We start from the raw sequence: 15844 nt of genomic DNA on the forward strand, positions 1-15844 counted from the left end.
ACTGCAGTGAAACAGTATGAGAGTGAGAGAGTGCTCAGGAGATAATGGTCCCCAGAGCGGAGCTGCACCGTGAGGCCTACCTGCTGCATGTGGCTCTGTGTCTTGTGCACCACCAATGCGGAGTTGGAGAACCTGAAGCGGCTGCGCAGCTCCTGCAGCTGTTCCTTCAGTACGGAGACATGCTGATAACAGTCCTCCAGCTGGGCATGAGACACCTCTTCTAAAGCCTTATAAAGGTAATACAGAAACCAACATTTACTCTACCATTAATTACCAACATTCAACAACAAACAGCATCAATGATTCACCAACAAACACTATCAAAGAACATTCTCCACCAATGTCAACATCCATCCATCCATCCATCTTCTATACCGCTTTTTCAGGGTCACGGGGAACCTGGAGCCTATCCCAGGGAGCATCGGGCACAAGGCAGGGGACACCCTGGACAGGGTGCCAATCCATCGCAGGGCACAATCACATACACACTCACACACCCATTCATACACTACGGACACTTTGGACCCCCGCAGCATGGGGAGAACACGCAAACTCCGCACACACATGGTCACGGTGGGAATCGGACCCCCGACCCTGGAGGTGTGAGGCGGACGTGCGAACCACTAAGCCACCGTGCGCCCTCAATGTCAACATATCAACCCTTATAACCCTTTATAACAATGATAACCCACATAACCCACTATTTCTGGGTAGAATGTAACGCCCTACTGAAGCTGTTGGGGGCAGCAACACCAATATTTTGAATCACAGACCAACATTCAGCAAGCAACAACCTCATTCTCTTTCACAGACCACTAACACCATACACATTCAAATACCAGCATTCAGCATCAGCTAGAGATGTACCAATCCCATGGTTTTCCCACTTTTTAAACAACAAAAGAACTCAGATAATTAATCAGCGTATATACCCAGAGTATTACTAATTGAGCTAACACTGTATTAGCTTCTGTTGTAGTGATGTGCTACAATGTCCATGTGCTACAATGCCCCCCCCCCCCCACCCTCCGAGTCTTACTTTAGTAAGTTCTTCTTTAGTTCCACCAGGTTGGAAGTCCTTGCAGATTCGGTTCAGCTCTGTCTCCAAACGCTGCCTCACAGCCTGGAAGCCTGAACTCACCGGAGCCATCAGCTCCTCCAGAATAGAGGCCAGATACGGAGATACACTCTCAGAGCAGAACTTCATCGCTGGCTCAGAGACAAGGCCTGAGAAACACACATATATAAATACTCCAACATGGCTTTCAAAGCATGTCCACTTTGTGACTTTGACACGGACACACCTACATTTATGTTTAGAAACTACGTATGTCTTTTGTGATCTGATATCTACAGACAGACTGTGTTGGTATCCTTGCAATCAGGACTTTTGCAAATAGATTTTCACAAAAGAAATGAGAACATTATGAGAATGAATATCAGAACCTCTGATGGACATACCCTAAAGGCATGGAATTAAAAAATATTGACAATAGAGGCATCAACTGTATTAGAGTAGGGCTGATCATATATTTGGCTCCTTAAGACACACACAGAGAACAAGACAACATTCATATCAGCTCTTTATATGCTAAGCAGCTTATATATAGGGGATGTGTAATTGATATGATGGTGTACAGTGATCTGAAATCTGAAAGTGTTATTCCATTAGTGTTATGCACTGTGATAGATGATTACTTCACATTTTCAGGTTATGTTGCTTGACATATGCCATAGGATTTCTAAAAGAGGTCAGCCTAATATTTTAAAAGATAAAAAGCATAGAAAACAGTATTTCTTTGTTCTAATAACAAGAAAGATACTACTGAAGGACAAGAATGATACGCTTGGATCTGTTACAAACATCCTAGTGTTTTCCCTAACCAATCTACTGAACCCTTGCACTGACTGTGAAGCATTATCTGGCATGTTAATTAATGTAGTCTTTAAAAAAAAAAAGTGTCACTAAAAGTAATTACATTGGATTGGATGATACTGTGCATGTTTTTTTTTTAATGATACTTCAGTCCTGCTTGTATGTGTATAATAGTTATTAACGAGGTATTTAACGAATCGCAATACATTTAAGAATCCATAGTTTTTCTCATCTCTATTCCTCACCTTGTAGTTTGGACTTCAGGAAGTTGCTGGAGTTGATGAGCTGGTCCATATCGGAACGAATGAGTGTCTCTTGCAGTTTGGCGATCTCGCTGCACTCCTCCTTCAGTCTCTGTAGTCCCTCTTTCAGCTGCTCCTGCACCAGCTCGTACGTCACCTCCACCGTCTAGAAAAAGTAAGGAAGCATGTTTATTTGTTATTTTATTATTTTGTTCGATTATTAATCACATTTAAACCAAAGTGATGTACGTAACGTCAGTGGAAATAAGTATTCTGACACATTAGTGTTTGTTATTTAATACTGAATATAGCCACTTCACATTTACACACAAGTCTTTTGACTTTATACTGATAAATATGAATTTAATAAGTATGTATTAATTGGCATATACAAAGATATGTTTCAATATACAGTACAGTACATGATATCAAGTTGTAAATATAAATGCTGCAAAAAATAAAATCGTGCAGATTGCACCTGGTGTCATAATTTAAGACACTGTAATTCATTGGGAAAAGTTTATGCCACAAGTAACAACCATGGTGAAGGAGAAGGAGCTCACTAAAGTTCTCAAGGACAACATTATTAAAGAACACTCGAATGGAAAAAGCTAGAGAGCCAAAGCAATGTCCATAAATGTCCCTATCAGTACGACTGGTTTGATATTTTGCAGGTGGAAAGTTCACGGAACCACAACTAATTGCCGCCGGACAGGTGCGGTAAAATCTCTGAGACTAATGATAAGGAAGGTAAGAGAGAGGCCATCAGACACTCCAAAGGAGTTGCAGGATGACCTGAAAGCAGCGAAAACAACAGTTACACAAAGAACAATGCAATAAGCAATGAGCTGCACAACAATCATTCAATTTAATTCACTTTTATTTGTATAGCGCTATCATCTCTGCACCTCATGCAAAACTCCAGAGATGCAGGTGTAAAAGCACTCAGACAACTTAGTACTCTTTGGGAACAAAATACTCTGGATAGCAATGTACGAGGATATATTAGAGGAGACAACAACAACAACGACGCTAACCATACAGCCAAAATACCTCAAGAAGGCCTTGAGACGTCTTGATCTTTGTTTATACTTATACATACATGTTTTTTGTTTCTATTAGGAAATACAAAGTCAAAAGACATTGTGTGTAAATTTGAAGTGGATATATGCACTGGAAGTATATTAAAAAGTGCCCGAATATTTATTTCCCCTCACCATACAACTGCAACAAACATAAAATAAAACCATAAAGACAGACACAGGGATCCCAAACAAGAATAACCATCTAACACACTCATGTATACTTAAGTACCCCACTGCCTCACATACATAAAGCTATCTGTCTGATGCTTTCAATAAATAAGATTAGTGAAGTGAGGGATATGAATTTTCTTGTTTTCTGATAAAATTAAAAAAAAAAGATTTCAGTAGTGCACTTTGGCATCCTATTGTAAGTCAGCAGCTCGACTGGAATGAAATGCGACTGAGATTATCGTGTATGAAAATTTGAGCCATGTCACTGCTGATGTTGGAATGACTTTCTACAGTTTCGTCTATACAGAGCTACTCACCGTGAACCACACTCTCTTCCTCTCAGCCTTTTTCCCCTTCAGCCTGGGCAATAGCTCTGTCTGCAGGGATGGCAAGAGCTCCTCCATCACCAGGTTGGCCAGCACCTGCTCAAACACACACACACACACACACAAGTTTGAGGAACTCACAAAAATAGTATTGGTGCTATAAATAAACATAAATGACGGTTGTTAAAGGGTTTTACTTGGAACCCTGACAACGTTGTATCGCAGTCTGTGATCTAAACTATGAATAAGTAGACTGTTCCTAAAACTGAAAGTACTTTTTGAGACAAGGTTCACCGATGTGCAAATCAGACAGGTTTTAGCTGTGCGCTTTCCTGTCTAGCACTCAGACCTGTAAATAAAAAACCAGCCTGTTATATTAAACTAAGCAAAATTGTCATTTGCTTTATGTGTATCTACAGTCACGCTAACAGCCAAACACAAAGCATTATAAGAAACAAAGAAAACAGTCAACAAATTACCAAACACCATTAATAAAAAAAAGTTCTGAAAAAAATGAAAAAATGTCAAGACCTTTTTATTCGAAGAAGCATACATGTATACATATTGGGAACTAGTAACCAGATAAATAAATAGGAATTAATATTTCATCCTCATGATTTTCTTTGCTTAAAAAAAGTGACAATTTAAATTTTTTAAATATGAATGCATAGTCTTCATATTCTGCTACTATTGGTCATAGATTCTTTAAAGCGCACATATTATGGTTTTGAAACGTGCCTAATTTTGTTTTAAAGGTCTCATACAATAGATTTACATGCATCCAAGGTCAAAAAACACTTTAATGCGCTCATAATTTAAATCGCAGCATTACCTTTTTCCCATCCAGTGTCACAAATGACTCGTTAAATGATCCGTTCTAAAAAGATTCATTCTAAACTCCTCCTTTCAGAGCGCATACTCTGCTCTGATTGGTCAGATGCCCCAGTCTGTTGTGATTGGTCTACCGCTGTCAGCGAGCAGCCGATGAAGACCAGAGGCGCCCCCCGCCTTTTTGTTACAAACCTACGTAGGTTAGTACAGGAAGTAAGTCTTTAATTACTAACGATTCGTTTCAGCTGTTCAGAATCGGTTCCTTCTTTCGGGAGTCAATAACCCCGTTTGTCGTGTGCTTTGATTTTTGAAATTTTGCTGACTTTTTTACATTCACAAACAGCTCTATAACACACTACATGACATGTAATATTTAAAAAACCATAATAGGTGCACTTTAATACTCAAAGGCATTTGAGTTTGAACCCCACTGTCCACATACGAGGACACTAACATTACATTTCCTCTCTACAACTTTATGTATATATGAGTGTATGACAGTATTCCTCTTTTCCCAAAATTCTTTCTGTTTTCCAACACTTCCAACTGTACAATTTCCATAGTAATCAGGCATTAATAAACTGAAATAGTGAAGAGAAATTACACAGCATTATACTTAGCAACTCAGCAGGCTAAGTAATAAAAACATTTGCATAATCTTTAAAGGAATTTGAGAATCCTAGTACAAAAGCACATAACTTAGGAACTCTAAACCGACCTTTATGCGTTTTTTTGTAAAAGTAAGATGCCAGTCACAAAAACGATGCTCCTTTAGAATGCAAAATCGCTTCCTGAGAACTGTCAGAGGTTTGTGATCAAATGCTCTGCTGATCAGCTTCCTTACATAACAAGTCAGTATGCTTTCCGGGAGATAATGAGGTAATAAAATGGCAAAGATTCAGCAACACTGAGAGGAAAGTGGAGGTGTTTCCTTCATGGCTACTGGATTTCCTGTGGCTGAGCCTGCAGTCACCTTATTTCACTCCCAAATATGGTATGGGGTATTATAGGATAAGAATGATAATAATAGCACCTATTATTACAGTCCAAATGTCTCAGTCTGCTATTGAATTCAAAATGTTATGCAAAATCAGATGATGTTTTCTGCATAACACAAAAAATAGCTTCTGATCCTTCACATATACTAAGAAAAATACCTTGAAAAAAATCAGTGAAAGTCAATGCAAGTCTATGTGGGTGAATTCAGTAATGCGCAATCTGTTGACCAGCTAGTTCTCTAAAACGTGTACGGTTGTTATCCCAGAGCATCTCAAGCGAACTTATGTATTCAACCACAGTGAGCCATGAACTGAGTTAAATTTCAGTTTACTAACACTGAGAGGAAAGCACAGGCGTTAGCTTCATGGCTACTGGACCATCCATCCATCCATCCATGCATTTTCCATACTGCTTATCCTACACAGGCTCGCGGGGAGTCTGGAGCCGATCCCAGGGAACTCAGGGCACAAGGCAAGGGACACCCTGGTCGGGGTGCCAACCCATCGCAGGGCACAATGGCACACACATTCACACACTATGGACAATTTTGAAATGCCAATCAGCCTACAATGCATGTCTTTGGACTGGAGGAGGAAACCAGAGTACCTGGAAGAAACCCCCTCGAAGCACCGGGAGAACCTGCAAACTCCACAGAAACAGGGAGGAGGTGTGGAAACTTATCTATATATGTAGTTCTATATAGGTCCATAATAGTTACTTATTAATAATGGGTTTTTTTTTGTAATTTAAAAGAACACTACACTCATGTCTGTCATTAGTGTTTGAAAAGAAATTTAAAATGAAATATACAGTAAGGACGTCTAAGTAATACTACATACTTTAAAAAAAATTTTGATTATTTGTACATATACAAGATTCTTTCATAATTTGCAGAAATAGAAAGCAGTTACCGGATTTATTTGGTTTTTCCATACAATTCATGTTCACTTTCATATTTCCGTTGAAGATATTAACATACGTTGTTTTTCAATGTAGAAAATAAACGCAGCAATGCCTTGCATTATTTAGCAAAAGTACACAAAATTTCTATTAGTATATTTTCTGTAATTTATTGAGAAGTTGTTTGAATGGTTATAAGGCTAAAGGACAAGGGCATTTCCCACTGCAACTGTAGAAAATTTGTTGTATTTATTTATGTTTTATTTATAACTTTATGTTTTTCAGAGGCAAAAGAAAACATTTCCCTTGTGGTCACGTCAGTTAAACGGAGCTGCGACTCAGGCACGCCTGTCTAACAGATGAGGACAACACCTCACTCCACACACACACACACACACACACACACACACACACCATCTCTCCACTCCAAACCCACACCTCTCTTTTTACACACACCATCTCTAGGCACTGTAGTTGAGATTTACTGTAGTGTTCTGCAGTGGTGGGATTTAACTCAAGCTTATTTATAATGCACATCAATAGACTACAAACATGGTAAAGATGCTCACTTGACAGTCGGTGCCCACTAGCATCTCCCATGATTCATAATGTCCTTTCTCCTGTCTGTAAAAGTGAATGGCCTTAAGGAAGGCTTGGACTTCACATGTCGTCTTCTTCAGAGTGTCTGAATATAGACAGAGAAGGAAATAGACATTAACAATACATCAGCCTGGAATGCTGGATTGCTATTGGATCAGATCAGATATGACCTATTTCCCCATGCAACCTGCTGATGTATTTTCATACATGAAGTGTGTGGTGATGAGTGATATAGATCCTGCACGTGGTCAAAGTTTAAAAAAAAAAAAAAAAAAAAAAGAGGGAAAACTTTATTATTTTATACATTTTAAAAAATAACATTTACACTATATAGCCAAATGTTTGTGGACACCTGACCATCACACTCGTATGCGCTTTGTTGTGCATACCATTTCAGATTTAGTCCCCGTTTTTCTGTTAGAATAACTTCCACACCTCAGGGAAAGCTTTCCTCTAGATCTTGGAGTGTGGCTGTGAGGATTTTTGCATGAGGTCAAGCACTAATGTTGGGTGAGGACGCTTGGCATGCAGTTGGCATTCCAGTTCATCCCAAAGGTGTTCAGTGGGGTTGAGATCAGAGCTCTGTGCAGGACACTCAGGTTCTTCCACACCCCTCACTGTGTGCACAGGGGCAGTGTCATGCTGGAACTGGTTTGGGTCCTTTAGTTCCAGTGAAGGGAAATCTTAATAATCCTACAGCATGCAAACACATTCTAGACAACTGTGTGCTTCCAACTTTGTGGCAGCAGTTCAGAGAGAGCCTGCATATGGGTGTGATGATCACATCCACAAACCTTTGGCTATATAGTGCATTTAAAGACATAGCACCAAAGAAAAAAAAAAAGATATACCGTGAATTTTCTTAAATCATGCAGGTGAAGTCTTGCATAAATAAGCAACAGAAGCATAAGCTTACTGTGAAATAATAATAACAAAAATAATAATTTCTTTATTGATCACTGACAGAAAATAATAACAAAAGCATGTAATTACACCAAAGCCTTTGAAACCTTTTGCAAAATGTCAGTATCAGATCAGTATCAGGTATCTGCTAACTCAGCGCTCTGGAATCGGTAAATGGCGCTGGTACGTCTCTAATAAAAATTAATTCATATGAATTTCACTGCATCGCGTGATGAGCTCGTCACGAAACTTCTCTCTTGTGGTCAGTACAATACCAAAAACAAAAGAAAGGGGAGGATAAAGAGATGAAACTGAAAGAGTGCTTCAATTAGAAAGTGGGTTAAGAAACAGCTCTTGTAACATGTTGTGCTCATCATGCACTTACACAACCAGCGCTAGTGCTAGTAAACAGGCCTTATCATTCTATTAAAAATGCACAGGCAGCATCCTTATATTCATTGATGAGAAGTTATACCGGACTTGAACATCAGCCAGTTAATCGCCTTCATGCAGAACACATAATTCTGTGTATCCTGTGCATTTTGGCAGCATCAGTCACTTCGCATGACAAATAGACCATGTGGTATTTAAGGAATATGACACACACATGCATCAGAAGGTGTTAAAGCAGCACATCTCCACTAAGCATAGGTAACAGTACTCTATGCCTGATGCTAGAGGGTGTGTAACCATGCTCTGCAGAGGAGAGCTAACCGCTAAAACCACCGAAAGCCGAGTCATCGAGACCGTCGTTTCTCCAGCACAGGAAGAACAGCTTCTGTAAGTGGGATATTATTAGAGTGTTACCAAGGCCACGGAAAAAAACAACAGCAGCAACCTTGCAGTTGCGGGGTAGGCAGGACATCTTTGCTCTCTCTTTCTCTTGTTCTCTCGCTCTATTTACATGTCTCTTTTAAAGAATAGTTCTTTGGATGTTTATCAGTCCCAAGGTTCTAAATGGTTCTACGTGGAACTTTTTCTGAAAGGGGAACCCTCTGTTGTGTGGTTTCCACGTGAGGAGAAACTGAAGAGGTTTTCAGGGTGCTAGAAGGAACATTTTTTCTAAGAGTGTGCCTGTTAGTCTGTGGTTCTGTCTGTCTATTTATTTATCTACTTATGTACCTACCAGTCTATCCATCTACCTGTCTGTCTACTGTCTGTGCCTTTGTACGTGAGTGTATTTTAAATTTAGTGTTGGTGAGCACACGCGTATGTGTGTGCTCTCACTGAGTGTGTGTTTGACAGCACCAAATCTCCAATCTACTTAAATAGTGAGGGATTCCTATACCAGAAACAGATCTACACGAGGATGTTTTAAGCGCAGATTTTAAACGGTTGCTACAATCTGACAAAAATGGTGTAAGTAATGTGCATTTCCCCATAACTAATGGAGCAATATGTCCTATATCCAAGGAGTGTAAGAATCTGACAGGCCACGTGTTTTCTGGTAAAATCTTAACCAACAAGGAGATTGCCTTTTCTTACTGGTGAGACATGATCTACGTAATACGGCCTCCGTGATGAGTGTTAGGTTTTTCCCCATTCAGGTTTTAAACAGAGGCCTGTCTCTACTACGCATCTTCTCTCACGGCACTTACCGTGGTTTTGATGGCGGATGCAGTCAGAGAGAATAGAGGCAAAGCGAATCTGTTTGGCCTGCTCCTGGAAGCTGAAGTAGGCATCTCTCTTGTATGGAAGTCTCAGGAAGACAGGAAACGGACCTGGAATGGTCACCATTGGCGAAGCAGCCTCCTCTTTTGAGCCTAAGGGGTGGGGGTAGGGGTGATTAAAAAGAGAGGGTGTATCAGTATCAATTTGTTTTGGGTGGCTTTAGTTTGTTTTCTGTTCTTCAAAGAAATGAACAGTTGAGCATATTTGAATCCCAGTGAGGTTTAGGGAGAAGGTGTCAGGTCAGAGACCTTCTCTCTCTCTCCATGTTCTTTACTCTATTTCATTGTCTGGTCTTAATCTATTACACAATATAAGATTTCATAGGTGCACTCTATATTCTACCTTACAAAATCACTACAAAATGGAAATAAATCCAAAACGCTCTATGTAAGTCAGGGATGACACTGTTCATACAGTTCACACAGAAGGGTAAACCTCATTTATTTTTAAAACCTTGTTCCGAGTGACCAAATCGAATTTATTTGTCCAGACTATAGCTGCATATCTACATTGTTTTTAAAGTAGCAGTGCAGGGATGCATACACTGAGTAGAGAGGGACTGGTGAATGTTTAATTAAGTTTTACCTTAGGGCAAACTTTAGAGAAAACTGAAAAGTAATTAAAAAAACCCCCCAAATATCTGATGTAAAATGGCACCACACCTTAATTGATGTAGAAAAAACCCCAATACAATCCCTCCAGGATTTAGCGATCGTAGAAATTAACGTAAAATCAAGCAAACTCCGCAATATTCGCAGGAGCTTGCGATTTTTCAAAATTACCACATATTTTCCACAGATTTGTGACGTCATATGACGTCGTCACAACGCACATTCAGCCAAAGCCCTCTTCACGTGGCTGCAACAATCACAAAAAAAACTCTGCGAAATCCTGTATGGACTGCCAGTACCATATTTCGACTGTTTATAATTGTACTGTATGCTTAGATATGACATCTACAAACACACACAAATCTGAAAAGTCTACATTTTGGCCTACTTTTTTTTCTTGCTTAAATCAGTGATGCCAAAACAAATGCCTGCCTTAAGACAACCAGCTGAGTCCTGATAAGGCTTACGACATATAAAAGGACAGAGAAACTCACTGTTCAGGTCAGGGAAGGCTTTGTCCACTAGAGCACAATATTTCTCCTCCGAGGTCAGCACAATGCCCCCTGTTAGTTGGAGGATTTGACGTGCAGGAGTTCCTTTTGCAAAAGTCTGGATATTATAAAACATGACAGTGCATTATGAACAATCACAACAATCAAGCATTACTCCAAAGATTTGCATGGATGTGCAAAATAGCACAATATTTCCTATCCTGTATTTATGAAGGGCCGAAATGAAGGATTGAACAGTAATACTTCAGTCTGCAGACTATAAGACTTTTCATGCTGCAACAGGTGCTGCTGGTTTTCAGTACATCATTTTACCCATATTCTGATGTTTTTACTGCAAGCATACTAATCCAGCTGCAACATGAGGTAAATTAACGCTGCTGTCATGTGAGCATAACAAACAAGAAATTGGTTGGACATCTTATAATCCATCCATCCATTTTGCATACCACTTATGCTACACAGGGTCACAGAGGAGCCTGGAGCTTATCCCAGGAAACAATCATACACACATTCCAGACAATTTGGAAATGCCAATCAGTCTACAATGCATGTCTTTGGGCTGGTGGAGGAACCCCCCCCCAAAACACAGGAAGATCATGTGAGATGTGAGGCAAATGTGTTAACCACTAAGCCACCATGTCCCCATCTTATAATCCATAGTGACTTAGTTTCTTAAGAATATGTTGCATTAGTGTTTTGAGTTGTGGGCGGCTGTGGCTCAGGTGGTAGAGCTTGTTGTCCACTAATCGTAGGGTTGGCGGTTCGATTCCCGGCCCACATGACTCCACATGCCGAAGTGTCCTTGGGCAAGACGCTGAACCCCAAGTTTCTCCTGATGGCAAGCTAACGCCTTGCATGGCAGCTCTGCTACCATTGGTGTGTGAGTATGTATGTGAATGGGTGAATGAGACACAGTGTAAAGTGCTTTGGAACTGCTAAGGTTAAAAGTGTGGACCATTTACCTCCTGGCTGTCATGAAGCTCCAGACTGTAGTCTGCTCGCACCGTCACAAACCTCTCCTTCCACTTCTTACTGTCATCAAAGTGCAGTACACTGTCCTTATACACCAAATCAGAGGCCTGTGGTGGCTCCTACACACACACACACACACACACAGTTCCGTGATTTAAAAACAGGTTTTACTGTTGTTGCTCCCTGCAACTCAGCGGGTAAGGCTCTGGGTTATTGATCGGAAGGTCGGGGCGTTCGAGCCCCAGCACTGCCAAGCTGCCACTGTTGGGCCCTTGAGCAAGGCCCTTAACCCTCTCTGCTCCAGGGGTGCCGTATCATGGCTGACCCTGCGCTCTGACCCCAACTTCCTGGTATGCGAAGAAAAGAATTTCTCTGTGCTGTAATGTGTATGTGACAAATACAGATTCATTATTATTATTACTGTAACTAAATCGTCAGCTGTTAGTAAAACTTGATTTGCATTCTTATATTCTCAGCAATTTATTTAACAGTAGCCAAACTTGTCAAAATATAGACTATATGGCCAAAGGTTTGTGGACACCTGACCACCACACCCATATGCTGGCAAACTGTTGCCACAAAGGTGGAAGCACACAATTATCTAGAATATATTTATCTGCTGAAGCATTACAATTTCCCTTCACTGGAACTAACAGGCTTAGCCCAAACCTCTTCCCTGTTCCAGCATGACAATGCCCTGAAAAAGGGTCATAATACCAAATGAGTTGGTTTAATGAATATGCGCTGGGTAAAGTACCTTCTGTTTGAGGAGCTGTGTGTGAACCGTCTGCTGCTGCTCCACTTCATCCTGCAGCTGTGAGACAAATGCCACACAGTACTGCCTTTTATAGTGAGGGCTGAAGTTGTTCAGCTCAGCCTCGGTCCGTCCTGCACAAACACAAACACACACATACAGGTTTAATATACATAGCACGTACCTAGAGAGTTAATCGTGTCATTGTATACACAGTACCACAAGACTTATGACATGTAAACATGTTCCCAACATGTAGATTTAACCCTTTCTCACAGTACACTGGCGTTCCATTATGCTGACGGAATGGAAATCCTTGGACATTTTCAATCAGAATAAAGAAATGAATTATTTTATCGCTGCAAGTCTGTAATAAGATTAGCCAGGACACTGTTGGGTTACTGTGTGTAGAGTATTATGACTGTGTTTAGTGACTGGTGAGTAAGGGCGATGGGAAAGGAGAGGGGTGTGAGCCTCCTGTTGGGAAAACAGCTCATAGCTCTCTATAATAACATTGGTACAGAGGTCAAACGGACAACACATCTAAAGATTTTTTGATAGTAAAGCACTGTATACAACTGGCAAAATAAAATGATAACATTTAAACCTAGCATGCTATGTAAAAAAAAAAAAAAAAAAAAAAGAAAAAAAGAAAAAAGTACGAAATTCAATGCTGAACAACGGCACCCCGAAAACAGGCGGAAATTCCATTTGTTGGAATCTGGTAAACAGAGTTAATGAAAATGCTGAGGTGTGCCATCTTTCCCTGCAACAACACCCGGTTTAAGTACTGTGGCGAGACATTTCGTTTGTTAGTGCTTGTGTAAAACTTTTATTGATTTAGAAGTTACAAAAGTAACTCCCGTTACCATGTGCTAGCGTTTATTTTTTCATTATTAATGTATCGATTTACCCTTTTAAACCATTTTATTAACTGATAATGAAGGAAAATCTGTAAAACCAAATACACTAGAAGTTTTTTAGAAATGAAACGTCCTTCGTTTTGTCATAGAGGTGTACAAACTTTTGCACTCAGTTGTCCTTCTAGGGCAAATGCTCTGCTGGAGGAGTGACTATTTTACAAAAGAAATGTCACTCCTCCAGCAGAGCACGTTGTTACACTTGGCCATAAATGTGGATTTTTCTTCAACACATCATGCACTCCATCCATCCATTCATTTTCTGTACCGCTTATTGTACACGGGTCACGGGGGGAGCCTGAAGCCTATCCCAGGAGACTAAGGGCACAAGGCAGGGGACAGCTTTGACGGGGTGCCAACCCATCGCAGGGCACAATCACACACACACACACACACACTCATTTAATGTATCATTTAATGTAATTTATTGTATATTATAGCTACAGCATTTAACTTGTATTTCCCATTTTGCATGATCTTGTGTCTTATCCTCATCATATCCTCACAGTCTGGTTTGGATATTTTTTTTTTTTTCAGATGTTGCATTTGTAAGAGGAAAAACAGATCTACATTCAGAGCCAACTCGATGATACATTATGGAGAAATTTGGGCTGAGACTTGCTTCACTGCTCTGCCAAAATAACATGGCACGGTGATGTGGAGTCTGCATTTCCTCCTATTTCCACTCTCGAGTCCAACAACTCTCTCCATTTTAGATTTAGCTGCTTATTTTCAGACAAAAACAGCCTCAGAGCGAGAATAATGCGTTTTCCTTCATACACAATGAGAAGTGTGACAGTTTTTCTGTTTTCCTATCTCTCTGGCTTTACCAGCGACATTGTATGTGTGAAACATCAACGTTGACGTCAACGTTACCGTGTGCTCACGTTATATTTTCATACTTCAATAACTGCCTAATATTTTGTGGCAGGTTTATGATATTACATTTATATTGATTGATTATATTATGGGGAAATACAATGGCTTTTAGGCATGTAGTTTGCAAAAGAAAATAACCAGCTCCAGAAGAAGCTACAGATTTATGCTAAAGAGATGGGACACATGAAACAGTCTTTGTGTAAAGATTAAATTAAATCTGTGTCTGATTCCTGTTACCTAATCAGCCTGCTCTTCATCTTGTGCTGATAAGTGAATTAAGAGGCAGAAGGATGAGATAACGGTTTCCTGTGAGATTCCTGACTGGCGGATTGTGGGCTTTTCCTCTTCAAGGCACAAAGTAGGAGCACAGCACACACCCGCACACACACACACACACACACACACACACACACACAGAGTAAGACACAGATGAGACTTCTAAAATGAGAACTGAGCTAGCAAAGCTTTACACTGCAAGATAACTAAATCACACTGCCACACACACACACACACACACAGACACACACACACACACACACACACACACACATAATGCTGTTTAAATAAAAGCCAATCCACTTAAGTGTTTATTACAACTCTGTCTTGAGTGATACATTGGTTTTTACTGCAATTCATGAACACTCAACAGCCCAGGAAGTGATTGTGCAGTACTGTGGTCATATGTGTTGCAATACATGCAACCATGCAGGATAATGTCCGTTTTTTGTACACAAGCTTTTGCAAATGCAACAAGAAAGGACAAATCCTCCCTGAACAGCTTGTATATTAATATGTATAATTAACATGTGCACTTCAACGCTAGCCAACACTTTTTTTTTAGGTTAAACTTCTTTCACCGAATCCATTTTCTCAATGGTTAACTGTTTCCTACATTGCCCACATCTTCAAATTTCTTGCTAATACCATCAACACCATCTCGCTTCTCACAGTTCGCTAACTTCCTGGGCTGGGTCTCTGCTCAACTGTGCCCTATTGCTGCATTGCATTTTGGATCATCGAGTCCAATGTTTGGTATATCCCCATTTCTACTTTGGATTTCTCATTAATATGATGTTGAGCATCTGTGGAACATGGTGAGTGACAAAAAAAGCTGTTGCTCGTTTGTTTCTAGGTGCAAAACCTTAGTGTTAGCACTTATATTTGAGATCGATTACATTTTTCTCCCATTACACACCATTGGACCATTGCACTAGCAATGTCTTCCTGTGATGGCAGAGTGACAGACAACTGCAAACTTCTCACGGGAATAACCAAAAATACAGCACCAACCAACAAATTATCACCTCAATCACCAAGCACATCACACATATTTCAATATAAACATGTTTAATTCCTTTCAGGGTGGAGTTTTCTTTCAGGACACAAACAAACTGTATACGAGCTAACATAACATTAACGTACACCTAGTTTTTCTCACATAACCATGAGGAATTATGGGCATTAAACCTGCCTTTAAATAACCCACAATGTCTCTATGTGTGGTCGAAATGCCATGTATACTGTATGTGACACAATTCCAGTAAACACTGTATTCTACAGAATATCCTCCACAGTAATATGAAGTAAAGTAT

At 40.1% G+C, this 15844-nt stretch overlaps 1 protein-coding gene across 1 annotated transcript in view; it reads right to left on the reverse strand.

Annotated features, from left to right (window-relative positions):
* niban1b (niban apoptosis regulator 1b) overlaps positions 1-15844 on the reverse strand; it is a 34191-nt gene that overhangs the window by 4944 nt on the left and 13403 nt on the right. Inside the window, exons 2-10 of the mRNA XM_053646835.1 lie at positions 12457-12587; positions 11690-11818; positions 10710-10824; positions 9532-9696; positions 7000-7115; positions 3692-3796; positions 2122-2284; positions 1040-1227; positions 81-227 (exon numbers count right to left, since the gene is read on the reverse strand). Coding sequence (XP_053502810.1) covers positions 81-227; positions 1040-1227; positions 2122-2284; positions 3692-3796; positions 7000-7115; positions 9532-9696; positions 10710-10824; positions 11690-11818; positions 12457-12587 — 1259 coding nt within the window. The remainder of the gene's footprint in view (positions 1-80; positions 228-1039; positions 1228-2121; positions 2285-3691; positions 3797-6999; positions 7116-9531; positions 9697-10709; positions 10825-11689; positions 11819-12456; positions 12588-15844) is intronic.

The sequence above is a fragment of the Ictalurus furcatus genome, chromosome 17 (assembly GCF_023375685.1).
Source record: "Ictalurus furcatus strain D&B chromosome 17, Billie_1.0, whole genome shotgun sequence".
Taxonomy (NCBI): Eukaryota; Metazoa; Chordata; class Actinopteri; order Siluriformes; family Ictaluridae; genus Ictalurus; species Ictalurus furcatus.